Source organism: Archocentrus centrarchus, chromosome 24 (assembly GCF_007364275.1).
Source record: "Archocentrus centrarchus isolate MPI-CPG fArcCen1 chromosome 24, fArcCen1, whole genome shotgun sequence".
NCBI classification, from domain to species: Eukaryota; Metazoa; Chordata; class Actinopteri; order Cichliformes; family Cichlidae; genus Archocentrus; species Archocentrus centrarchus.
Window position 1 is genome coordinate 19,608,849 of NC_044369.1, and position 19,567 is coordinate 19,628,415.

The following is a 19,567-nucleotide window of genomic DNA, read 5'->3' on the forward strand; positions in this document are numbered from 1 at the left end:
CGCGCGCGGCTTTAATTTAGTTAATTTTGTTCTCCGGACATGTGTTTCGTCACAGGAAGCAGCGCTCAGTGGACACGACAAATGCACGGAAGTGGCAACATTTTTATTTTTCATGAAAATAATAATTTAAAAAGTAATATTATAAAACGAAATAAGATATAACAAGTAAAAAAAAATTATAATAAAGTTATTAAAATAAGTAATTGTTCAACCTTCCGAGACCTGAGCCCCTGTTTTAATTTCTCCTAGATATTTGTGATTAGATAGACTTGATGTGTATATAAGCTAAGCTTCCTCTGCGAGCAGGAAGCTGTATTTTTTATATGGTTGTTACATATTTTTGTAAAAAAAAAAAAAAAAAACATGTTTTCGGATGAGGATAATGGGTTTATTTTATAGCATAACACAAGAAAATCAACATGGCCTAACTAAGTATAAAACACTATTGAGCAGAATAAAGTATAAGGTGCAGCAAAGCCACAATGTAATGTCCACATATCTGGATGTAGGGTTTTAGGAGGTTAAACGTGGTATGGCCATCTTAGATGTAGTGAGCTTACAAGGACACAAAATATAGTACATATACTCAAGCAAAGTACTTGAAAACTGTACTTGTTCGTGTTTATAGGCTACTACAACTCTGCCTCTGCATTGTCTGTCTTGTACCGGTGTATGTGTACTGCTCCTACTGGTACAACTACTGACAGTTCAGTTCAACACTTATTTGTAAGTTTTTAATAAATAATTTTCATATTAACATGTTTTCCTCCATGTAACCTTTTGTGCCATGTATTCCTTTCAGCATTCATTATACCGGTGTTTTATTATCTGCCTTGTTTGGCCTGAGACTGTCCATGGTTATGGTGGCTTTGCTTCCTCTGGTGCACTTATGACCCCTACTGACATAAAACTGCAGTCACAACTGTGCTTACAGGTCAGAACACAGGCTGATCTGCAGCCATTTGAACACACAGTCAAACTGACCTCAGGAAGCAGTACTTAATTCAAACATCCACATTATCCATGAATGAAGAGGCAGACTATTTCTGTGGTGTATTAATATAAAAAAAAAAAATTCACGCAAACAGGCACATTTTGGCATTTGACTTACTTTACTTTATTCTCCATTAACAAAGCAAATCCTCAGGAGAAAACAGTGTTTGTGCCTGGCTTGGTGAGCAGCAATAATATTATCAGCAGATATTTCTGACAGTGGCAGCAGGTGGAAGAATGTACTCTCTGTGAAAACAAGAAGCATACGTATCAAGCGTGTCTGACATTTCCTTGAATAGAAATATCCGCGTATGCACATAAAGCTGCTGCTGTTGTCATTCCAACATTTTGCATGTCTAGATAGGGAAAACCCAACCTGATGTTACTGATAGTACACCGCATACTGCAACATCAGTATTCGCGTGTCCTGAGTCAAACTTACATTGAAATGGCTGAAAAATGACACACAGTTTTGGCACAATCACCTCTTTCATGGAGACAGGCTCAGTCCTGTGTCAGCCTTATGATGTCTGTCTAATGAGCGTCCTCGAATTAAGATTCCTCGAATGAATCCAAAAAGAGCGAGCCGGAATATGGTGACAGTGTAGCTTATGCAAAAGTACAGGAGTATTTGGGATGTAGCGAGACCTACTGGATTGTGGCACTTAAAACATTTCAGAAGTTTAGTTTAATCTGAAGCTTCAGTTTCAGCAGGAAAACACATCTGCATATTTTCTGCGTGTGGTATGGGCTAGACATCCATAGATACTCAACAGTAGTTCCAGACAAATTTATATTACAAGACAAAGCCTATTATACTGCTTTATTAGTTGTTCTAATAAATAACACATACAACAGCAGGCTGTGACAGACTGTACCCTCATCTGTAATATTTGCAGGGACCCTGAATAACATGTTGGGTAATCTGATCTATTGTTGCTGTGAAGGCACCATTGCATATTTATGCCGATACATCTGGGAATGTCATAAAAACAGAAAGGCCAGGGGTATCAGCCAGCCGATACTTCCCACCAAGGGGAAAATTCACGGGCCGAATCAACTCTAATGTCACTAAATAAATACATGGGACAGCTTCTGGTTACAACTTCAACCAAACAGCTGCTTGCTATGGTAATACAACAGCAATAACAACAAAGATGGGATTTCTATTTGGCATTAGTGCTGGGCAGTTATGCAACACACGTATATAAAAGGGCAAAAACCTAACGTGACTCAAAAAAGCACCGTCCCATAAGACGTCTATATTTTTACTTTGTTTCAAATTTGCCATCTTTCATTGGCAATAACTTCTTTAGTAAAATGCCGTGGAAAAAGTATACAGGACATAAACATCATATGCACTGCCGAGCATGTGTCAAGCAGGAAAAAAAAATAATGCAGCAATTTAACACACCAGAGTAGCTAAAACATGTCTGCATGAGAAGCACGTGAACGAATGTTAAAAGGTTTCAGTGATTCTATTTGGCCCATTCATTACACATCCACTTCTCTGCTGCTGACTAATACATAGTTTATGTTGAGGTTTAACCCGTGACCACGGCGCAGCATTCACAGCACAGCTGAGTCCAGCAGGGAAACGCAGGCGGTGCCGGCTGCACTCAGACAGTTTGATCTTCTTTGACACTACAGTGATTTTTACTTCCTGGAATTAAATAAGGGTTTCTAGCGCAGCTCCAGGTATCAGGAAGAGTTGCGACTCTACAGTGCAGTTGAGGATATCTGTGGCACAGCTCAGGTAGGTGGGAGGTTCTGGGTTACAGTGAAGACAAAGCAAACTCCCTGAGAGTGGATTCAAACCCAGAGTAGTGACCTGCTGCGGTGACCTGTTCAACTCGGTGTGTAACAATCAACTTTCTGAAGCTGTGTGTGTTTAATACAACTATAGTCGAACATGCTGTATTCCTTAAGTCCCAGATGTAGAAAATGTATCAGGTCCCTGGGATGAAGCCAAGCTAATGGCATTGCACTGCAAACCGTCCAACATCTGCCTCAGTGATGAAATGTGCTGTAACATATCCACAAACTTTCTGCCTTCACCCAGGGCGTTTAGTTCAGGTGGAGACATTTCACCTCAACCTCTCATCACTTACCCTTCCACATATTTGCTCACTCTACCATATCATCTCCTATGTGCAGCTGGAATGCACTCCTCTATTTTTCTTTAATGTCTCCTTTAAAAAACACACACTCTGCAAAACATCTGATTTGGAAACCTCTTTCACTTGGCCTTCCACCATGCACTATTGGGCAGCTGTGTATTATTTTCGCATATCAGAAGTGTGTGTGTGGGTGTGTGGGGTGGAGGACAAAAAAAGCAGCCCGTCTGGATGTTTTTTTCTGTGGCTGCTGCCGCTGCTGCAATTGAGCTTTGTGTACTGTAATCATCCACCTCTCCACATCCACTCACAGCTGAGGTCAGAGTCCAGTCACACCTCAGAGGGCAACGGCATGGACAAAAGATGTTAAAGGGCAATCATGAGGCATAAAATGTATAAAAAAAACCCAAAACAAAACAAAAAGAGTGACAGAGGAGAGGATAGAAGGATAAGTGGAGAGCAGCCGGCTGACTGCTGCCAGGTGGCGACCTTTAAAGCTCTTGAAAAGCGCTCTTTCTCGTGTGCCAGTGTGAATGAATTCAGAGGTTTGCATCAAAAACCGCTGTCACTTTCCAAACTGTCAAGCAGGCAGACAGTTTAAAAAAAAGAAGAAGAAAAACCTTGAAAAACTGATCCACATACAGCTGACATCCAAATAAACTGGATGAACCTTAAAATCAATAACACCCTGTTTAGCTCTTTGGTAAACCACTGCCCAGACTACATTCTATTCTCTATGTCATTGTAGTGTTTTCAGTCAATTCCTGCACTTCTGAGCAGTTTTCAGCTATCTAATGTATACTTCTACAGCTTGCACACACTCCATTATACATCATCCAAACCCCTGCAAAAGTCCACCTCTAAAAGAACAATAAAAACAAACAAACAAACCAAGGGACAGGGTCAACCATCTATCCCACCGCATTCAGCACTTTGTTTTGGCACAGCAGCTCCTTTTTTTTTTTTGGATGATGCAGATACTGGCATACAGCATGTAGGCGCACTGGAGACAACATGCCATGCAGGGAGGGTGAGTGTAAACCACCATCAGCTCAGACACACACACACACACACACACACACACACACACACACACACACACACACACACACACACACACACAGACAACAAGAGAGGAGGGACAAAAAGACAGCAAGGGAGACAGGGGCAGACAGGAGGAGGGCTTGATGGAAAACCACAACAGAAAACAATGGAGGCTTGTTATAATTCCAATGGTGCTTCCAAAGTTTCACTTTTTTCTATGTCTGTGTGTGTGTGTGTGTGGTCTTTAACTTCAGGCGTCACTCTTAAGGTTAGGTACACACCCAATTTTCAAACCTTCTAGCAAGAATCTGAGATCAGACAAAGTCACTGTTATCCAGGTTAGCCAAGAATAGTCAAATATCATCCTTCCTTTCACATTATTGTCCACAGTGTGGGTTTGTCAGAGACTCAAATTGCAATGGAAATTTTTTTCAAATATCAAACCAAAGCTGGGAAAAGTCAACGTGCAGCTTGTGTTGCACCACCGAGAACTCATTTCTCCGTCATGGCTTGGTTTCCATCTCCCACCTTTTTCCCTGCCAACTGCAGCACAAACAATACTTGCAAATGAGTAAAAACGTATTTCCTTCTTATTCGTCTGTGAGGCTCCAGTATCACCGTGCAGCTGGCATTTCTGGCGCCTTCATAATCACCAGTATCCGACACTCTCAAAGCCTCCGGTCCACAGTATTCCTACATCTCAACATCAAACCAACCACAGGTAGAAAAGACCAAACTGCATCTGTTTTACCTGGGTTTACATTTGCTCTCCTTAACAACAGCAACAAAAAAAAAAAAAAAAGTGTGACATTCGTGGAAATCACTGATGAAACTTCCTGCAGTGTGTCCTCAAAAATTCCTACATTGAATATCCCCTACATGACGAGCACTGCACAAGACAGCGGCTGCTTCAGAATTGAAATTTGGGTTGTTTTTTTTTTTTTAACTCTTCTGTGTAAATATCCAGCATTCATTTTTGCAGTAGTCCCATGTGAGATAAATAATCCATATGTAAAGATGGGCAGTTATGTAGGCCTCACTTCATAGATTTACATACATCATTCCACCTGAGGTCCTTGCTAAATGCCAGTGTTTACTTTGTGGTGTTCATCTCAAAGAGTTTTGTGATGAGTCAGGCTGGCGTGTCTGTCCCTGAGGAGATGCAGGCGTTGTCTTTTCAAGCCATGTGTGAGTGCGAGGTCTGCACGGAGAGAAGGGCGAGCTTCAGATCCATCGTTCTGAGCCTATAGTGCGCTGCTGCTTCTTCCTCTTCTTACACACATAGTAGATCGGGAAAAAAAACAATCCTACAAACAGAGAAGGCAGAGAGTGGAAGAGAGAAGAAAGCACCGTCATGTGTGTGCATTAAATTTTCTCTGTCATGCAGCACTGCAAACAACAGCATTGCACATGTGAAGCTGAAAGGGATCGGAGAGAGACGGCAGCACAACACTGATTCTATTATGATGAACGTGAATATGAATCCGCCATCTCGCCGTATTAGTCCGCAGAGGGCCATCAGTCGGACTTACAGACACAGGAAACAGATTAACATTAATTACGCTAATAACTACAGGTCAGCTGAGGCATGAGCAGTTCACAATGCAGCCTGATTAGTCTCTAGCTAGATGTTGTAAATGTACAGTACTGTGCAAAGGTCTTGAGCCACCCCTCATTTCTTTATATTTAGCTATAGAAAAAGGAAATCGGTTAAAGCACATGCAAGCATACATGGAAATACAGAATATAAGGCAAAAACAGAGTTTGTACAATTCTAACAAATTGAGAGTGACCACCTTTATTCTTCAACACAGCCTGAACTCTATTAGGCAAGCTGTCGTTTCTTTAAGTAGTCGTCAGGAATAGTTTTCCAGCTTTCTTTGCGGCCTTTTGTTCTGTTCTCTGTCAAGACGATCCCACACGGCTTCAATAATGTTGAGGTCCGGGCTCTGGGGATGCAAATCCGTGACCGATAGTGTTCCACTGTGTGTCCAGGTATGCTTTTACTGCATTGGCAGTGTGGGATCATTGGGATCATTGTCATGCTGAAAAATGAAGCCATATCCCATCAGACACTTTCCAGCTGATGTTGCATGGTGGATCAAAATCTGATGGTACTTTTCTGCACTCATGATCACATCAATTATTAATGCAATTTGGGTTTTTCCTTCCCACCATTGCAAACTACTTGCTCATTTTTTTTGGGGGGGGGTCCCTTGATTGCTGGGGTTTTTGTGAAAGGCTGCTTGTAACAAAACGCCTAAAGATACAATTTAAAATTGGTTCTTTGCTAAGGTGTCTGTTAAGTTAAGGTTCATCCCTGAATTAGCTCCCTTATTTAAGATTAAATGATTCATAAATCAGTGTTAAGTGGCTTAACAAAAAAACAAACATAAACCTTCTTCTAAAATTGGTCAAGGACTCGATTTAAAATGAGAGAAAAAGCCAATGTCCCAAAGAAAACCTTCAGAAAGTCTGGAGAACTGTTGCTCATGACCACTCCATAAAGTTACAGGACAGTCTGGCTCCTTGGAAGCAAAATATCAAGAAATGAGGGGTGACTCAAGACTTCACAGTGCTGTCTTTCCAGGAAGACAAGGTTACTTGCCCAGCGTGCTTCTCTGGATCAACAGCTTTGTTATTTTTGACCAGGAAAAATGTACTTTTACAGTGAATACAAAGATGCCCATGACTAAAAACCACTGGTAGCACAGCTACTTAGCTGTTTGGAGGAAAACACAGAGTCAAACCATCTCACTAATAAGCGCTGACTGCTTTCACTGAAGCTGATTAATGCTCATGTGTGTTTATAATGTGTTACCTATCACCAGCGCGAGAGCTCCGATCACCACGACCAGCAGAATGACGACAGGAGCTATCAGCACCTTAGAGGCTGCAAAGAGACACAGGCAGAGAAAAGGATGATTATGATTTTAAAAAAGCATTTGGTCATCAGTGAATAGCTGCAGGATGGAAGTTACTGTAACTACAAATGAACTCCATCCACAGTGTAAATGCTCTTTATTAAATGCTACATCTTTGCCGCTAGCAGTGCATGGCACGAGAACAGTTACGAGTGCTGTAATGGGCCAATGGTTCATGTTAAGCGACAAATTAGCTCCCGGTTCACAGGCACCCCACTGATATAACGAGCTGTAGCTGTCACTGAGAGCGGAGTGAAACAGATCTATCAGAGGGACTCGCATTCATTTGATAACTGTGAATGGATAATTAAAATGAACATAATCTGAAATGTGATTTTATCGTGCTTCATCAGGAATCTCATGAATGAAGTACAGAGCTAGATGTGGATATTTTTAGTTCTGTTGTTATTAGGTGGTTAATTCAAGTCAGTCACTGATAAATAAGAGAAACTTCTTTGATCTCAGCAGGAACACCAAGAAAGGCTTTTTAAAGTGCTGCAAGCCGCGGAGCTTTAAAGCATTGGCTTCACTTGGTGCTGTCCAACAGAATTACTAGCATCGTTGTAGCGCTCAACAGTGCAGTTAGTTAACAGTGAGGTTTAGAAGACTTAAATCTCAGTCATACTGGCGAAGTCATTAGCATACGTTTTTTTGCAACCAAGATGGCAACGGTGGAAACGCTCATCTTAAAGCTTCAAAATGGGACTTCAGAAACCATGATGAGGTCCCAGTAGCTATAGTTGTGGTCAGACGTTTATATCCAATCATCATGGACATGAATGTCACCCTCAGATGAAAGGGAAAATGGTTAGGATGTTTAGGAACAACCCAGGAACCACCAAGGCTCAAGCCTGCCGTGAACTGGAAACTGCTGGAACACCGGCATCACTGTCTACAGTGAAGCAAGTTTTCCATCGCCACGGACTGAGAGGGTGCCGACCAAGAAAGAAGCTCCTCCAAGATCGACAGATTAAAGCTCGACTGAAATGTGCAGCTGCTCACATGGACAAGCCAAATGGCTTTTGGAGAAATGTTTTATGGTCAGATGAGACAGAGTTCAAGCTATCTGGCCACAATGACAAGTAGTCTGTTTGGAGGAGTAAAGGTGAGGCTGACAAACCTAAGAACACTGAACCAGTTGTCAAGCATGGTGGTGGTAGCATCATGCTCTGGGGCTGTTTTGTTGCCAGTGGCACTGGTGCACTGCACAAATGAGATGGAATAATGGAGGACGACTACCTCCAAATTCTTCAACTTCACTTCAAATCTGCAGCAAGGTGGCTGAAACCTGGGCACAGCTGGGTGTTCCAATGGGACAGCTGGCTGCATACTAGGGTTTAATATTTTTCCCGAAAATGACATGAATCAAATCCCGGGAAATGACGAGCCATTTCCCGGGAATCCCGGGAAAAAGTTTATTTATTTTTTTATTTTAATTAGGCCTTCTGTAGCCTGTGTCGGCCTTAACCTATTCTGATATTGTAGAGGTAGCTTTCCAGCTATGTCCTGTTATGCCCAGTAGGGGGCAACGTCGGCTTGATTAATGCAATAAAACCTACATCTCGACATTCGAGTGCTCGAGCTATGCGGTGTTGTATCGTTCCTCAACACTCCCTTAACAAATATAATTCGAATATTCCTCCATTGTACATGGAATTATACCAAGATATTTTACAACTGCTGGTGCAAAACAATACAGTTCATGTCCACAGCATTGATAAAGGCTCAGCCACGCTGTCGTGGCGACATCTGTTGCGCTATATCTCCACCAGTGGAACGCTGTAATAGTCATTGAAAAGTTAACTACCGTACTACACTATAATATGGCATAACACAGGGCCTTGAGTAATGCACTACGACTTGGTCATTGCCATTCTGGCAACAGCAAATTTATAACACCGTGTCTGAGGGTTAAAGTAGGTTCGCTGTGAATCGTCTTTTGAAAAAATATACATTTTACTCAACTCCATTTTAAAAGCGAAATATGTTAAAGTAATCTATTTCATGATAATTTCTTCACACATTAGGCCCGCATCCTAATTCATGATTGTTAGTAAGTGGCTTCAAACGAGGAAAAGAAACACTCGAAGTTAAACAGATATTTCTTTATTGTTCAGGGCAGGCATATTTTATAGGCTATATAATGCAATATAACAATATATAATAATATAAAATTATATAATACAAAATACCTTAGGGTAAACACATTGCCTACGATTTCAACAAATTAAAGAGGAAAAAAGTACAACTGTGTAATACCGCTATTAAAACGCTTGAGATGAAGGCTGAAGCCAGCCTTAAACGGAGGCTGAACGTGCCTGAAATGAAGAGTAATGCTTTTCGCATTAAACGAACCCTTCTCTCAATATTTCCTTAAATTTAACATTCTGAAGCTTTCTTTTCTTTCTGAAAGTCAAATCGACGCGCGCGACTTTTTTCCCGGTTTCCCGTCTAACGTTTCCCGGGAAATGGTTCTGATCGCATTTCCCGGGAATCCCGGATCCCGGGATTAAACCCTACTGCATACTAATCACTGTGAGAGTCACTACTGCTAACTAAAACCTCATGTGCTCTTTGCTTGAGGAACAAAATCCTTTCTATTAATATTGTGGACAATCTGAAAACATCTTGGACAGCTGAACGCCCAGGGAACCTACATAAAGTGAAAGGTTTCAGAGAGAGGTACTTTTTTACAAAGTAAAGTGTTGTGTATTTGCATTTTGCTTCACTACTGCTGGAGGAGCTGAAGACTGCAGTAGTTTTCCCGAATTTGTCTGTACACACACTTGTGCAACAAGCAGAGGACACTGTCCTAGTGTACTATTACTGTGCTGTTACAAGGATGCAAATATACAAAAGCCAGTGACCAGCGTTCACTATCATTACGGCTTGAGCAAACAACCTTTGTTTTAGTACCTCTGTGTTTAAATCTGTGGAGGAACAACAAAACACACCACAACTGCCATAACCCAGGCCACTCCTAGTTGTAGATATTGCAGCTGTGTTAGTATAAAGCTCAATATAACTGGAAAGGGCAAACACGCTATGAAAACAACTCTTTATCAGTTAAAAGTTAAATGCATCAACTTACCACAGACAGACCCTCTAATTAGCCGTCTCAGATGAGGTTTATCAGGGAGATAGCGATACTTGCAGCCAAACACACTGAGGTTGGATGTGTGGTCCCCAAAAAATCTGATGCCAAAATTGAAGTGAAAGATGAAATTGGAGAGATGAGAAGGGCAAACAAAGCAGTCAGAGTGAAGAAAGTGGAACACAACACACCTCAGGTGTCGGTAGCGCTCACCACAGCGGTAACAGAAGTTAGTGTTGCACTGCGCACAGGTCATATGATCGCATCCCTCTGTACGCTGAATATGAATCTAGAAATAAAGAGAAAAAGAAAAATAAGTGATCCAACTTGAACAAAACCTCTACAGTGAATGATTCTCTGCAGGTCAGCCCAGTGTTAGTGGCAGTTTAGTGCAATACTGTAGGGCTGTGCAATTAATTGAATTCTGTTTTCGATTTTGGCTCCAAATGATGATAAAAACAGGGTAATCGACAAAAACGATTATTATTAAAATGATTTTGACACATTACGCTCCATGTACTCTTGGCCCTGATTTATGCTGCAGTGCTGAGTCTTTGCAGGGCCTACGACATAACCTACGTAAGTGGCCAGCAACGCTGCTGGTACTTAGGCTTGTGCAGGTGCATTATGTGTTAATTACTGTTACCTATCGAGCTGGGAAATCTACACCTAACCTGAGAAATGTAACTACGTGTCGGGGCGAAGCAGCCTGCAATGATCGTGATTGGCCTGTTCAGCACCATCAGTTCCTCCCGTGCATTTCCAGCTACTCTTAAGGCACAGTTTTTTAATTAATCAGTGAGAGAATAACAATCAGCATCTAAATATAAGGATTAATAATAATCACAATGTCAATATGAGGACTCGCAGATGTCAGCAAATTCCTGGAGAGCGACTGTTGAAACTATTGGAATGAATGTGAGGGAATGACAAAAGAAGTGGAAAAACTAGAGGGACAAACATGTTAACACCCAAAAAAAATGACCACAAATAGCGAAGATCCAGGAGGGAAAAAGTCCTGGCATTTTATTAGTTTCTGTCGACTGCACCACATGTAAAACATCGGGACACGACTGCAAGGTAATTAACACAGATTTGCTGCACGGTGGAATATACACCATCCGGCAATGCAACCAATCTGTTCAACCAGGTGAAGATCAAACACCGCAGCGTTGCCAGTATAACCAGTATATGGTGTGTCGGCCTGAACAATTCTGATTTAGTGTGAGGCTGAACACTGTTTTCTGTTTGCTCTGGGCTGTAATAGACCACCATGACCGGAATCAGAGGCGTAGAATTAGGTAGGGACGACAGGGACACGTCCCTACTAATTTCAAATAACATCCGTTATGTCCCTACCGATCATGGGGCATGATTAGCAAGGGACGGTAGGGAGATGTCCCAACCAATATTTGCTCCACGGGCATAATTAGCACCGCACGGATCCCAATCCGACTCACATCCCTACCAATGTTAATACCTATTTCGTCCTAGTATTATTAGTCGTGATAACTAGCATTACCTTTCGATTTATTTATCTATATATTTATTGTTTGTGTTTAATTTATAATGTATTTATTTATATTGCAATTTATTTATCTGCGTTTTATTTTCAATTTTGTATTTATTTTCAAGAGATTGTAGAAGTGCACTAGATTTCGAGGTATTCACTGTTCTTTAAGTGCAATAAATGCAGTGTGTTTACAAAGTCAGTTATTAATACTGTTAAATAATCCTGATTTCAATATTGAGCAAAAATAATCGTGATTATGATTTTTTTCCATAATCGAGCAGCCCTATAATACTGTGAACTTTTTTCACAGTGAAAAACATCTGCATGAATAACAGCAATATACAAACAGCAGTACACATCACTCCCTGGCTGCTGTAGCAGCGACAGTCTTTCTATGACCTGAGTATTAAATAGCTTTCGGTAGCTTCTTTTACATGACACCAATCTGTTGTCTGATTTAAACACAAGCCTCTCCTTCCTGCTTCCAGAGACATGGAGCAGTAGTGTGACAAACACACTGCTGCTGAAAGTGTTTACTGCTGTGAGCAAACAGTTCCCACATACCGGTAATTAGCTTAATTTATGTCTTCCTTTAGTCATCTGACAGTCAAATTAAATATTGTGAAGACTGACTTGGTTGTAACGAGACTGTGCAATAAGACCAGGCTAGTATTATGACTAGCAGGGAGATGCCAGTGAGTCTACCAGATATGGTTTTGTGCAGCAAACATGGCCATCATTTTTCAATTTGCTCACCAGTTATGGACTGCTGCTCTGCAGTTCCACATGTGCTTTACATCTGTGCATCCGTCTCGTTCTCTGCAGCGCTCAATCCATCATCTACCCATGCTTCCATGCTTCTTAACCTTCACTGATTCATTCATCTACACTGAATACGCCCTCCATCAGTCAAATCCCTTTCCATTTACAGACACCTAATGTGACCACTTTAAGGGCTCCTCCTCCCAAAATGCTGCACAACAAAAAGCAGCAACACAAAAGCATTGCATCCTCTATCGTTCATCAGTGCGAACCCTGCGTCTTACCTTGCACTTGGGGCATTTCTGGGCATTTCTCTGTCCGTGCTCAATGACGCTCGCCCAGGTACGTAGCAGCTTGTCTCCTTTCCTGTAATCGCGGCATTTGAGCCCGTCGTGCCAGGGCGCGTGGCATTTAAAGCACCACACAAATTGGCAATTGCTACACTGTATCTACAGGAGAGACAGAAGACAGTTGTACATGTTTACCCACAAATAACAAATATGTTTATTTTCAAAACTGGAAAACTGCGGTTTGAAAAGGAAAAAAAAAAAAAAAAAAAAATCCGAAAAATGTACTTTTGAGCAGAGGTGTAGATTTAATACAGAATGACTTATAGTGGCACACCCAAACCCACACCCCTAGCTGTGTAACACATGACCATATAAGGACATATGTGCCAAGATGATGTCAGCTCAGCACAAGCTGGAAACCAAGTATTTAGTACAGCCTGAAGGCTTAGCTGTTACTTGACACTGATTACCTAATTTAAAACTATGGTCAAGTTTAATATGAGCATCTGACATTATTATAGATATAACATAAAACAGAGAAAATAAACATGCATATTAAGACCTCTTTAGTGATTAAGCTAAGACAAGCACCTAAACATGTTATGGATATGACAATTTTTTTTTTGTTGATATAACTGAAACAATCCAATAGAAACTTATCACACCACACATGTACAAAGGAAACACCCATACAAACTGTTTAAAAAGCCTGTTTTTTTTTTTTTTTATACCTTAATTTGAGCGTTTGCCAGTAGGGAAATGACAAGAAACAGAGGAAGAGAGATGGGAAACGATAAGCAACAAATATTTCTAGCCAGATGTGAACTATGGATGGCCTTTGTTGCTTTTGGCATGAATAAAGACTTGGGATCTGATTTTATCCACTCGTAATTAACCAAAACATTTACTTTGACCCCGACTCTGCTTTTGCTGCTTGGTCCACACACCAGCTGCATGAGGCGCTCGTTTTTATCATGTGGTTCACTATTGCTCACTGCGAGCATCCCCTTTACTGTACAACATTACAGCAACTGTCATCGCTGGCACGTCATCTTACTTTGTATTTGTGCTCAGAGCGGCTGGGGGTGTGCGTCTTCAGAGAAGTGAACTGATTGCACTGGGGGCAGGGCTTTGTGCTCGAATCCAGCTGACTCAGCTCCAAAAAGTAACGATATTTTGCCACCTCTTCTTTGGTCAAATGGGAAATCACCAGTCCTTCCTCCAGGTTGCCACTACACTCTGTGATTGGACAGCTGATGAAAACTTTACCCACCTGCACCTGGGAGAGAATACAGACAGATGACATGGCATTGTGGAAAAGCTGTTTTTATGCGCATAAAGGTTCAAAAGAAGGTATTGTCCATCTAAATGTTACTAATAAAACACTCACACACTTCACAAAGAAATCAGCACGCTTCATAAAATGCGTGTGACCATTCTGGGTTTGTTGTGGTGGATTTACATCACTGATGAGAGATGGTAAATAATTCAGCAACAAGCGGGAGGAATGAGAAACTGAAGAAGGCCGTGCAGATGCTGGAGGTTAATCTGTGTCAAAGCACACACACAGGCACATTAGTACAGAGTGAGTGCCTGGCAGCTGGTAACCCTGAGTGGACCTGAACCACAGTCCGGTAGTCACTAAGTAAAACACTAACCAAGCATAACATCACTGACTCTGGGAGAAGTGCACTCTTTTATTTAGCCTTCTCTCAAAGGCATGTGAGGCGAGGGTAAACAAACCTGCTCAGCCAAAGACTTTCAGAGAAGCCGGATATTCTGACTCGGTGACCAACTAACTTCAAGGGGATGGCACGTAATCCAGGAAATTTCCCAATCTGTTATTAACATCAGTCTTTAATTTAGTCTTTACAGCGCCACGTCTCAATGTCCAGTAAACACAAAATTTCAAAGCTGAGCTCACACCATGACTCCACTAAAAACTTAGTTCAGATCCCATCCAACCCCACCTATAATGCAGCGTATGAGACAGTAAATATCACAGGTAGGATTACAGAGCACTGAAGTCCCACTGGAAATGATGCCTCCTATTCTCTGGCTTACTTTTCAACATCTAACTCTTTATTTTTTTTTTTTTTAAAGTGCTTCCTCCCAGCTGGGCTGATCATCTTCTCTAGATCCATTCCTCTTTCTTTTCCTCATTTTTTTCCTCTCTGTGTCTCCCCACACTTTAAGTCCATCAAAGCCTGTGAGACCTGTTGTACTGACACATAAGGCATTTTCTGTGTGTGTGTGTGTGTGTGTGTGTGAGTGGCAGAAAGCAAAGTACAATAGCATCAACCTCTGATGGTGTCACACCCATGTCACCCCCCACCACAAAACACACATACACTAAAAGGCAATTGCATTAGAGTGAGCGTATATCCTCCAACAGTATGTGAGCTGTGTTGTTATTGTTGCCACAACACCAAAGCTGGGATGACCAACGCCAGACTGGTTGGACAGGTTATCTCCTGGCTGCACGCGTCACAGAGTGCAGTCTGTTGAAAATGCAGGTGGCTTTGTTCTGTGGGGTTACTGTCACAACATAAACCCTAAACAACAACAACAACAACGACGGGCAACCTGAGTTTTACCACATTTGCAGTGAACTGTTCATCTAACTGAGTCAGCTGGAACACCTGAACTGCCACGTGTCTCACCTGTTTGAAAACAAGTTGACCAAGGCCGGCTTGTTAGCTAACAGCATTTTTAATCCATTCATAAAAACATTCTTGAAGAATGATGTCGGCATGACGTGGACCAAAATGAGGTCAGGCTGCTTTAAAGTATGGAAGAGGCTTTAAAAGTTCCTTCTTTTAAAGGTGACCTGTGTGTGCTAATTTGCAATGTAATATTTGTATTCTTGGACTCTGTTACAATAATCATATATAGAGAGCTCAGGGTGCAGTATGAGGATTATTTTACTGTGACTCAGGCAAATCTAGTCTGGCAGAGTCAAAGAGTACAAATACTTTCAAGATATTTAATTGCAAAATACAATCACATGAAAAACCTTCTAAGGTTTCACAGTGCAGTACTCACTGCAAAAAACCCGAGAGCTACATCTCACACTCTAAAAGGCACAGCATCACATTTTGGGGAACTAAACACAGCATATCAGCCACGGCGGTGGAGGGGTGATGATTTGGGCTTGTTTTGGAAGCACAGGATGCGGGCACCTTGCAGTCACTGTGTCGACTATAAACTCCTCTGTATACCAAAGTATTCTCGAGTCAAATGTGAGGCCATCTGTCCAACAGCTAAAGCTTGGCCTAAACTGGATCACGCAGCAGGCCAACGATCCCAAGCACATCAGCAAATCTACAACAGAATGTGTAAAAAATTTGTTATTATGTCTTGATACACAAACCCTTAGAGCTGGAAGAGGGTGCACTTTCTTTTTTTTTGCCATGACTGTAGATTAACATGCACAACCAACAGCTAATATTTCTGTTTTTTTTATTTAATAATACTGCCTAGATTTCAATAAGCCTTTATATAACATAACAAGTAAGTTGCAGGTTTAATCCCTGTTATAACAACATGGCTGGCATCAATTCAGGGCAATCCAGCCTCTGCTACATCCATCCACCCTGCAATGCATGACCAAGATCCCAGGAGCAAAAAAAAAAAAGAAAAACTGAATCCCAATCCCAAATGTCCCATCTGTGACCACATCTATCTGACATAACGCTTCTACTGAGGGTAAGCGCCAAGTGCGTGTGCTAAAATCAGTCTGCAGTAAAATAAAAAAATTCCACCTACACAGGATAATGTACATGACTATTTTTTTTTTTTTATTCTCAGCGTGCCTATCAGAGAGCCGGCTTGGCTCTGTGTTTGCATGACTATTCATGTCCTGTTATCAAAGCAAGTCAACTGCAGATAAAAATGAGTCTGAATGACTGATAAAAACTACTTTATCTAAACAGATTAAAGCAGATCTTAGTAACAGTAGCAAGAAGCTGAGAGTGCAACTCCTCCTCTAGCCTGTAAAAGCAACAGGGATTATGACTGGAAGATTGCTGACTGGAAACATCTTTTGAAGAAGACACAAGAAGGCAGAAAATCCATCCTGAAACACTTTATCTCTGGAAGAAAGCGGTCCCGGCTGACAAATGGTAATTTTATTGTCAGTGCAACGTGAACATGTGCAATAAATGATTATTTAATTTCTCTGTTCACTGGGCAAACAATATTAGCTTCAATGTGTTTCAGAGTCTATGTTTGTGGACATATTAAAGCAGAAAATAACTGTTAATGCGCACAATTTGATATTTGCTTATTTATCGCGGGTCATACGGTCAACGCAGTGCTGACCGCTGTTACCGAACACTGTACAGGCTCCTCGCATCATGCAGGCCTGGTAGGAAGCAGCAATGTGCCTTGTGCTGCAGTCTAATAGCTTTCCCTGATAGCTACTGTACTGGAGAATAATCAATCTATCAATTATTCATTTTTTAAATGGATCGGTATAAATCATCAGAGTCAACAGAGATGACTCCAGGCTCTGATATTTTTAATACAGCAAAATGTCTCTGTTTTTGACTGATTCCATTTTTTTAGGATGCTGCTCCTTCCATCCTATTCCTCCAGTTGTCTGACATCAGTAGAAGGCATTTTGGGAATGTATGAACTAACCCAGAAGAAGATAAGCCCACACTCGTGCCCCTTTGAGCTGTAACTGGACTTAATAATGCACATAAGAATAAAAGTCCTCTTATCTGAAGGTGGTATTCTCTTGAAAGAGCCTGAGAGAACGATGCTGAATGAGCCAAAGAGCTCACAAAGTCCTCTATTGTGAAAACCACCGCTGCCAGGTCCCAATTTTGGTGGTATGTGTCTGTGACCCAGATTCACTGAAAAATACTCATCACAAGACAAGAAGACCTGTAGATTTTGGCACACTTTGCCTGTACTTGTTAATTAACCCTTAATGTGGATCTTTTTGGGTGCATATGAAACACGCGGGGTGGGGTTAGCTCCTGGTTTCCTTGAAGCCAAACCTCTGCCTCTAAATGTGGATAAAATGCCAAATATAGCACAAGACACAACTGTGTGTGTGTGTGTGTGTGTGTGTGTGTGTGTATGTAGGACTGCTGCTCAAGGACACTTCAGACAGCTGCTGCTGACCAACCCCGGGTTGAGTGCTTCTGGGACAGGCCCATTTTGTTTTCACTGAGACACCCCACTGCCCACTCTCACTCACTCCGCTCCCACCAACCAACCTGGGAGCTGACGTAGAGTTTCAGACACTCGTCACACACGGCCTTCCTGCAGCAGTGCATGGGTACGATGGTTTTCTCTTCCATGCACACCCGGCAGCTCTGTATCGCAAGCTCTGCGCCGGCCTGCTCCGCGTACAGCCGGTGGGACATGTCCCCGAAAGGATCCACCAGGTCGTCCAATGTGTACGGTGGCGGTTCGGGACTCGACCCCGCGTCCCGTCCAGTCTCCAAGTCCCTTTCCGATGCATTTGGTGTGACCGTTTCATCGGAGCGGTCCGTGATTTCAGCGTCTTTTCCGCGGCTGTCGTTGGCGATGCAGTAAACAGTGCAGTAGACGTGCTCTTTGGCACTAACAGGCTCCTCCAAAGTGGCCGTGCTGCTACTGTTGTCACTCGTATGATGGCACTGACCTGTAATGGTTAAAAATTCAACTCCCCGAACATCCGAACTCGGCAACTCGCTCGAGGTTGGCTTGTTTTCAACCACCGCTTCGCCCGTTTCTCCGTCCGACTTTGTAGACCCGCCACAATCAGGTCCATAATCTTGAGTATCATTAACGCTTCCTTCGGGGTTTTCATGCTCCGCTCCGCAGTGCATCCGACTGCCTCCGTTTAGACTGAAAGGGGGAGACTTTGAATCCCCGAAATTCTTCCTGAGGATCTCGACAGCACTCGCCCTTCTCCTCGCTCCCCCTCCGCCGTTGCAGTTGTTGTTGTTGTTGCCCTCCGCATCCTTCTCTCCCGGGTCCCTGTCGCTTTCGTCCAGCGATAGCCGGGAGTCTGACCTGGTGACACGTCGGTTCAAATCTCCGAGCGTCCGCTCAACTTTACCGTCCGTGAAGGAAGTTTGTGTCGGCAGGTTGCGGGACAATTTCACCCTCCCTTCCTCGAAGCCGCTGATGAAACTCGGCATTTTACAGGCGTCAGCTATCGGGCCGTCATTTTCCATTCCCGATTTAGCTCTCCCCATTTAGAGAGCGGCTCTCTCCCGTGCCTGCCGCCGCCGCCTGCTCGTCTGTCTGCTTCTCATCAACTCCCACTACCAAAACAAAACAAAGCAGGCAGCTCGCTGCTTCCGGGTCTCGTCGTAAGCGTGGGGGAGAGCAGCGATAGGCCGATGGGAAGCCTAGTGGTGGCGGTAAGCCGTGACAGGTCGGTGGCGGTACCAGAGCCGGCTCTAGCCATTTCGGTGCCCTAGGTGAGATTACGCCCCCCCCCGCCCCATCCTAAATATTAATGGACAGCTGTGTTACAGACCTTAAAGGTTTAATTGTTGATCAAACACAACAACATACAAACAAACACACTAAAATAACATCCATTTTCTTCCAAAATAACATAAATACAAAAACAAAACAAAAAAATCAGTGAAATAACATGAATAAAGCCAGACTTCCTTCCTGGTTAAGTTTTATGCAACTATTTATAAAGTCCATAATATGTTAATATAAATTAACTCAAATAAGAGAGGCTACACTACAGTTATACAGTTACACAGTATCTATCTACAGTAGCATTATTAGAAAAGATGGACATACCTGAGCTAAATCCAAAAGAACGCCTCTGGGACATTGTGTTTTGGTCCATCCGATGCTGCCAG

General features: G+C 42.3%; 1 protein-coding gene across 1 annotated transcript; it reads right to left on the reverse strand.

Moving 5' to 3' along the window:
- Positions 1-500: 500 nt before the first annotated feature.
- Positions 501-19,045, reverse strand: rnf217 (ring finger protein 217). The gene is made up of 7 exons (XM_030721986.1): positions 17,969-19,045; positions 13,795-14,016; positions 12,732-12,896; positions 10,364-10,461; positions 10,170-10,273; positions 6,976-7,047; positions 501-5,461 (listed from the first exon to the last, which is right to left on the reverse strand). The coding sequence occupies exons 1-7, from the start codon at positions 18,935-18,937 to the stop codon at positions 5,379-5,381; spliced, it is 1,713 nt and encodes a 570-aa protein (XP_030577846.1). The 5' UTR covers positions 18,938-19,045; the 3' UTR covers positions 501-5,378.
- Positions 19,046-19,567: the final 522 nt, after the last annotated feature.